General features: G+C 32.7%; 1 protein-coding gene across 1 annotated transcript; it reads left to right on the top strand.

Annotated features, from left to right (window-relative positions):
- Window positions 1-6349: 6349 nt before the first annotated feature.
- Window positions 6350-6956, top strand: LOC125869571 (methyl-CpG-binding domain-containing protein 2-like). The gene is made up of 2 exons (XM_049550073.1): window positions 6350-6681; window positions 6839-6956. The coding sequence occupies exons 1-2, from the start codon at window positions 6350-6352 to the stop codon at window positions 6954-6956; spliced, it is 450 nt and encodes a 149-aa protein (XP_049406030.1).
- Window positions 6957-8779: the final 1823 nt, after the last annotated feature.

Genomic DNA, 8779 nt, shown 5'->3' with positions numbered 1-8779 from the left:
TTAATGAAAAAATTTAAAATTTTGTTAATTTTTTTTTTTGGGATGGGGTGTCAAGGGGGTGGGAGGGGGGCTGGTAGGGGGGTTAGGGGTGTGGGGGGCTGGTAGGCGGGTGGGGTGGTAATTTTTTTTTAAAAAAAATTAATGAAAAATTTAAAATTTTGTTAATTTTTTTTTTTGGATGGGGTGTGGAGAGGGGCACTAGTAGGGGGTAGGGAGTAGGGGGTGGGGTGGTAAGTTTTTTTTTTAATCTTTTTTTATAAAAAAAATCACTTATTTAGCTTTATATCATTCTATAAATCACTTATTTATTGTAACTTAAGCTCACAATAACCTAATGTTCTGTTCTTGGCACAAATCATAATCTATTTTGTATGCCTGTCAAAGAGGCAGATCAAATATTTCTCGGAAAATATTCCCTTTTTGTGTTTTGTTTAATTGTTTTCACCTGAGATGTGTTCTAGAAAGCATTGGAGTGTCGTTTCATGAGCTGATTTGCGAATCCATTTTGTTAAAATCTGGTGATTGCATTTGCGGTGCACCAGGCTCAGTTATTTTAAGCTAAAAAAAAAAACTCACCCGAGTCCCATGGATCCCAACCTAAACCATATATATCAACAAGTCTGTCTCGAAACATAATAACAACCTATCCCAGGCATCAAACATGAAACAGGACGCAAGTATTAAAAGCAAGAGGTGTCACATCATCTTATATATGTTATTGGACAAAAAATATCAAACAAATCCAACCTACATTAGTTCATCGGTTACTTATTGTTGGAAAAATGATTCTAGTATCTCAAAATGATTTATTTTATTTCCTATTATACTTGAAAGAGAATATTATTTTATGTCCTAAATATTTTCTCTCCATAAATAATATTCTATTGCTATTATTATTATCCTTTAATTAGTCATTATTTTCTGTCATAATATGGTTGTTACCAAACGTCTCTTTGCTGGAATGAATTACCTTCAATTCATTAATTGTGTTCAATGCCTTTTATGACTTTTGACTATTTCAACCATTGGCATAATAGAGAGGTTACAAATTTCCTATTTAAATCTAATTCTTACGGATGGTGAGTAAGAGTGGATAAAGATAACAATTCTTCTTTTAATATATTCTTATGCTAGCTTTTCTCTATTGAATCTTTGTTAGTTTCTGGCTCCTAGTTTTATAGTAGAAGAGCTTGTTGAATCCTAGGGGATACACCCATACCGGGTGAAATATCCTTAAGGACAGTGTCTTTCGACACGCCTCAAGCTATGAGAATTTCATATAAGAGTTATTGGTGAAGTACAAGTTTTGGTAAATTCAGTACCAGTGTTCGTCAAGACGGTATTTTCCGTAAGATCTACAACAATCTAACGGGTATTTTAAACTTTGTTGTTGCGAAAAATGTTATCTCCCTCTCCCAAAAAATAATATTGAAAAGATTGTATCATTCAAGCCCTTTGTTCAAATTTCCTCGTGATGTTTGTCTATTGCTTGGAACGTTATTTATAATAGTACAGTGTCGATTACATAGAAATTATTTAACTTTGTTAAAGTATTTTTTAAAGTGAAAAGTGAGGCAGAAAGTTGAATTTGGATAAAGCAATTGTGTTATGGTTAATTTATAAGATGATTAATGTAAGCAATGAAAACAAAAGAAAAAAGGATGAGAAATAAAGGTTTAGTGGAATTCCAAGTGAAAATTTTGGTTGGCCCAAAGGTGCCCACTTAGTGGAGGTTAATGTTTCTCACTTGGATGTTGCTCGTTTTGGACTGAAGAGGCAAGACAGATAAATCATTATTGCAGAGAATGACTAAATCTTTGTGAGTTCAAGCTAATAAGGTATGTCATGATATTATATGTTCATATTTTTATTGAATTTGTGTGTGGTAAATTAAGTCATCATATCCTTCTATGTTTGAGAAGATTCGGAGAAATGATAATCTCGCTAAGTAAAAATAAATGTGACTAAGAGGATGATGTAAATTGTTGTGGTCATTTATCAAGCGAATCTTGTGGCTAATTTTGAAAGTGAGAAATTGGGTGTTAGATTTTTGTAATATTGAGTACATTTATGCTAACTAAAATTATTTTGTGTTCCCAAATTAGAAAAGAAGAAAATTTTATATATGTTGGTGATTCTAGAACTACTCAAGTTCTTGGAATGGAAAAGCCCTTCTTATTAAACTCACATATGAAAATATTGAAATTATTTGAGATGGTGCATGATTTTAATATTTGTGCTAGATTGATGCTTATGGATTTATGAGAAAAGATTGAATGAATGTTTATTCGAATTTGATAATGTGTTAACAAATGTTATTATAGACAATGATGATATGTTGAGCATGATTTATTTGTGGTCAATATTGTTCATTATGAAAATGCTAGTGATTACATTTACTTGATTGATTCATTTGAATTATGACATGAACTTAAGCTTGTTTTTTTTAATTAGTCTTACTTTAATAGTACACACTGTATTATTTCTATAAAAACTTGAAGTGTGAAATTTGTGTTGGAATTGTGCATACTAGAAATAAAATAAAATTATATGCTTGTGTTTAGAGTATTTAAATTGTTCAAAATAACTCTTTAAATTTTTGTGAGACTTGTATAAATAATGAGTAAAGGTGACAAATGTTATTGTGCTACATTTATTAATTATTTCTCTAGATATGCTAAAGTAATTTTTTTGTTAAGAAATAAAAATGGAGTCTTTTGATATATTTTTAATATGCTATTGTGGCATACAAAATTGAAAACTTTATGAACATTAAAAAAGTGATCCCTCTATTATGAAATATTTGAAAGTGTAGGGGTGTATTGCTAAGGTTGTGCTACATGATCCTAAGAAAGGAAAAACCAAATTTAAGATTTTGGATTGTATGCTAATAAATGTTGCATATACATCTTTGTGGTAATCAATTGTGATTTGATTGAATGCAATGTTGTTGGGAAAAATAAAATAAAGTATTGTTGAGTTTTTAAAAGTGAAAATACTTCCAAAGTTCTTGTTGTTGAAAATGATATTGATTCTTGATACATTATCTTGAAAAGAGTCTTTGGTAATACATGAGAGGTACACTAAGTACAATATTAAAAAAATTGAATATTTTGTTGTACAAAAGGGTACAATATTGATGAAAAAGGTAACAAAAGTTGGTACATTTTTGTGAATGCCATAATATAAGAACAATTAATTAGAATTAGTTGTTGTGGAGTTTATTGGCGATGAGACTAAGTTGTTAAAACAACTCTTGTATTCCAATTGGAATAAAACCAATTTTCATGTGACTAAATTAGATACATGTGTTTGAGACACAATGTGATTAAAATATTGTAGTGAGACGAATTATTTACGTAAATAAATAATGTGTAGTCGAAGGTGAATCTGATCAATTCACTGACTAAATGAAACATCGAGGGGGTAAGACTTTAGTCAATTGAGATGACCAACAATGATGGTAACCCAACCTATGTGATTGGAGATCCCATGAATTAGGTTCATATGGGTAATAACAAGTCATTAGTTGATCAACTAAGCACTATAAAAGTATGTCCCTCCTATGATGTGTGAATATAGTGCAACAGTCTGCAAGGCAAAGTGAAGCTGAGTTAAGCTCTTAATCTAAGTCATATCCTTTATAGGTGGTGTATTGCTCTACGGAATACACTTGATGATTGGACCTATATGAGTATGAAGTGGTGCTGCTTCGATGAAATTGTGATAGATTTCTAGAGCACTCATGAATACCAGGACATGCGCATGGCCTCATAGCACAAAACTGCGATAACGACAAAGATTATGCGCGTTTAATGTGATAGAATAAGACATTGGACTTAAAAAAAATTATTGGTTCATAGAAGTTCTAGACTTCACCAATTGTTCTGTAAGTTTAATCTTGTTCTATCTAGGTCTGGATCATAGTCTATGGACACCAGATTCGATGCATTAGACTCATATGTGAAAATCCAGAAAGACTTTTCTTTTCATTATATTCCTTAATATTTCTTTTGAGATATGTAGGGGATTGTTGGAAAAATGATTCTAATATCTCAAAATGAATTATTTTATTTCCTATCATACTTGAAAGAGTATATTATTTTATGTCCTAAATATTTTCTCTCCATAAATAATATTCTATTGCCATTATTATTATCCTTTAATTAGTCATTATTTTCTGTCATAATATAATAATATGGTTGTTACCAAACGTCTCTTTGCTGAAATGAATTGCCTTCAATTCATTAATTGTGTTGAATGCCTTTTATGACTTTTGACTATTTCAACCGTTGACATATTAGAGAGGTTACTAATTTTCTATATAAATCTAATTCTTACTGTTGGTGAGTAAGAGTGGATACAAGATAACAATTCTTCTTTTAATATATTCTTATGCTTTCTTTCTATTGAATCTTTGTTAGTTTCTGGCTCCTAGTTTTATAGTAGAAGAGGTTTTTTGAATCCTAGGGATACACCCATACTGGGTGAAATATCCTTAAGGACAGTGTCTTTTGACACGCCTCAAGCTATGAGAATTTCATTTAAGAGTTATTGGTGAAGTACAAGCTTTGGTGAATTTGGTACAAGTATTCGTCAAAAAGGTATTTTTCGTAAGATTTACAACACTTCTTGTATGTCTCAGTTAGTTTCTCAATGATAAGGAGAACTAAGACATATTTCATTCATAGTTTGTGTATAAAAGTTATTCGGGAAATTTGTGAAAATCGCTTGTTGGTTTATCGTCGATTAACTTTCTGACTTGGGTATCTTCTTTTTATCCTTTTCTTTTCATTTTTGCTTGTGGTTATTTCTCCTTAAATTTGTTGTCTAAGAAATGTTGTTTTGTTAGATGCATAATATTACTGTGTATAATTTGTGTTTTCTGGGCATTTCTGCAAAAAAAAAAAGTGTTTCAAAAAGATTGGCTATAGATTACTCAAATTGGCAATTTGGGGTTTCGAGAAAAAAATGATTCTTTTACTATACTCTGGTCATCTGTATAGTAGTAGGATTTATGGTTGGTGAAGTTTGGGTGGCCACTCCTTACCTTTATCTTCTAGTTTTAAATGCCAACAACCTTTTTAATTAGGGTACATTGTGACTGTTGATTACACTTCTTTTAAGTCGATGGTCCATCAGAAACAACCTCTCAAATCCAGTTGTGGCATGACACTGAGTTTGGTGTTGTTGTCATTATTGGGTTTTAAAATGTGTAAATGGAAAATAAAGAGTTATGACTTTTATGAAGAGTTGTGACTTTAACGAAAAGTTGCGACTTTTAACGAAAAGTTGCGATTTTTATGAATAGCTATGACTTTTATGAAAAGTTGTGACTTTAATGAAAAATTGTGACTTTCATGAAGAGTTGTGACTTTTATGAAAAATTGTGACTTTTATGAAAAGTTGCAACTTTTCCATATGGTTGTGATTTTTCCAAAGGGTTGTGACCTTTTTGATAAGGCACAATAAGCACCCGTTCACACTACCCTTTGTTGTCTATAAATAGAGGGATTCCTCTAATTTTTCAACAATGAATTTCTGGAGTTCTTCGTCTACTACTAAATCTAATATTCTAAGTGTACTTTACTACGTTGAGTGGTTCGTTGACACCGTGGTTTTAGGTAACGGTACACCGGTGAGTAAGATCATTCTATCCTAGGAGCAAATGTTCCATTAATCCGGGTACTTGAGGGGAATAATTCTCTTAAGGATTCACTATACTCGATTTTCTTCTTTGAGAAAAATATTTTGTATATTATTTCTAAGTTGTTTGAGATTCTATTTTCTTTAAATATTTTGTATATTATTTCTAAGTTACATACTCTTTAAACTTTGTTGTTTCTTACCAAGTTATTCAAAGTTGTTGTTTCTTACCAAGTTCTTTAAAGTTATTGTTCTATGTATCTTAGGAATACAGGTTCAACAACCGTCATGAGTACTGTGTTATTAGGTTTTGAGAGTGTTTACGTTTGAGTAGATTTACTTCTCCTTCCTTATACTAGCTAAAAATAATTTAGATGCAGAGATTATATTGTTTCATCTTATCTTGATGACTATCATGTTTTGGTATGAATTCTTGCATCTTTCGCTTGACATTAAATGCAAGATTTTCCCTAACTGTTATAAGGGGTTATCTTTCAAGCGATTAGGTCTTAAATAAGTAAATACAAACAATAGGTTTTGCTTTTAAGATGAGCACATATCGATCAACATCTATGGTTAAATAGGATCAACACATTTTTTTCTATTGTACTTACCTTTTTAAACTCATGTTACTGGAGTTACCTTTTTAAGACAAGTTGTATTTGTTTCTTCAGATTGTCCCATTCCATTAAGAGTTAGCTGTATGGATCAAAATGTTAGTCATGGTGTTGAACGTGTAAACAATATGAAGCCTCCGAATTCTCCAGGGGAATTTGTTGTGGAGTGTGCAAGATGTTTCAAATGGAGGTACATTCCTTCAAAGGAAAAGTATGAAGAAATTAGGGAACACAATTTGGAAAGGCCCTTCTATTGTGAAATAACTCGTGAATGGCATTCTAATAAAAAATGTGACGATCCACCTGATGTCACTGAAGATGAAAGCGGACTCAAGTGGGCAATTGATGCGCCTAATATTCCTCAGCCTCCACCAGGGTGGGAATGTCTTATAAAATTCAGAACAAATAGAGTCAGCAGGTTTGCTTATGTGTATGTCTTGCATCTTTTTCTCTATTCATTTTACTGTTAATACCTAGAACAATTAATGATGCTTTTCTTGTAAGCTAGGACCCTTGGCACTAATGTCCAAAATAAATGTTGTGGTTCTCAATTATTTTCTTGTCATGATTTATAGGTATTATAAGCGGTCATCGCCATCTGAGAAAACAACACTTCGTTCCTCAATTGAAGTTGAAAAGTATGTTCTTATTATCAAGTTGAATCTGCTTTGCAGAACGGTTTTATTTTCCTAATGCTTTCTTTGATTGGTCTAAATTGTGTGAAGTGATAAAGGGAATATGTACATCATTTGCATTTTATGTTGTGGTGTTGTTTAATAGCTAGTCTTGTAGAGAATAGCAGAAGAAAAGTATAATTCGGAAACCTTCTACTAGCCCAAGATCGTTAACTAAGATCGAAAGATTCAACTAAGGAAGAGGAAGCTAGAAAGGAGAAGGAATAATTTGGATAGGAGAACTTGTTGTAGAAGAAGACTCTTTGATTTGGATTGTTCTTGGGGTTGTGGGTTGGTTACAAATGTACAGTACCATCTCATATTTATACTAACCTATGGATGGTTCTAGATACTACAAAATCTAGACTATTCTATGATTCTCTACAAATATCTAATTTCTCTAGAACATCTACAAGAAAAATCTAGGAACATTATCTTCTACTCTGGATTATCTAGATATTTCTACAATATACTTATCCCAGTGACTACACTAGATTTTTCTAGAAACTTTCCTAAAAATCTAGGATTTTTCTAGTTCCAAAAAATCATCTTTATTTTTCACACTCCCTCTTAAAGTGATTTTTTGGAAACTACCCCACACTTGTCGTGGAAGAGCTCAAACGAAACTTTGAGCCACGTCTTGTTGAAAATTTCAACTGTTTCTTCCGGAATCCTCTTCCTTCTCCAAATGATAAAGATTTTTCACTATCAGTTGATCCATGTAGATTATCTCCTAGTTGAGTTCTCAAACTCCTCCTTAAACTTAGCTTCCCTGCAGTTGTACTATCTGGAGATACATCTAAGATGGACAAGTTTGGAACTCCGGTGCTCAAAATTATAGAACACGCTTCTTTTGATGCAACTCCAAAATATTGAGAGATTTCATTAGTATTAGCCTCTTCATCTCGGTCGGTGATGATATTGTCATCTATTTTTTGTGAAGCCTCGGCACCATAGTATGATACACCATTATATTTCCTTTCGAGCTCTTTAAGGTGCTTATCAGCTTTAGAGCTTTCAAAAGTTATATCGTCTATTGCTTCGCCTGAAATTTGGCCTTCAAGGTCGGCTCCCTCATCTATTTGATATCCATCATCTCCATTTGCTTCCAATATTTAATCTAAGCCAATGAAAGACCTCGATATGGTTGACGATTGATCAGAGACTTCAACTTCCCATACATCTTCCTCAATACTTTCTCCATATAGGTCACCATCGGCATATATAGCTCCAGGCACTGCTTGCTCATAATTTATTTCCTTGATTTCTTCAATAGAAGCTATCATAACACCAGTATGAACATCTTCAAGAGTTTCTTGCTTTATATCGATGACATCAGTGTCTTGCTTCTCCACGTGGTTGACTGTATTATATTTTAAATCCTCAATCCAATCTCTTTCAAGGTTGAGAGAAACCATGGCATCTATTTCTCTAGCCTTAGCTACTAAACAATTTGCGCACTTTTCTTCTTTTTCAGCAAACTTTTGAGCCATATTACTCTCCTTGGCTCGACAATATCTTTTTATGTGCCCTACTTCGTGACAACGATAACATCTGAGAGGCTTCTTACCATAATAGTTAGAAGGCTCTTCCTTCTCTCTAGGTGAGCGTGAACCACCTGAGGATCGAGAGTGTGGCATATCTCCTATTTTTCCTTTAAAGTTTCTCTTGTCGGCTACAAGAGCATCTCCTTCTCCATCTTTGACAAACACACTAGCCAACTGCTTGGCTAGTAATTCCTGTGACGACAACAAATTTTCAAATTCCTACAAGGATGGTTGTTGAGCCCATCCTTTAATCGACGTCACAAATGGAATATATTAAGGTTTCAACCCACAAATG

The sequence above is a fragment of the Solanum stenotomum genome, chromosome 1, assembly GCF_019186545.1.
Source record: "Solanum stenotomum isolate F172 chromosome 1, ASM1918654v1, whole genome shotgun sequence".
Taxonomy (NCBI): Eukaryota; Viridiplantae; Streptophyta; class Magnoliopsida; order Solanales; family Solanaceae; genus Solanum; species Solanum stenotomum.
The sequence above is the reverse complement of the archived record's forward strand: the minus strand, read 5'-3'. Positions and strand labels throughout refer to the sequence as shown.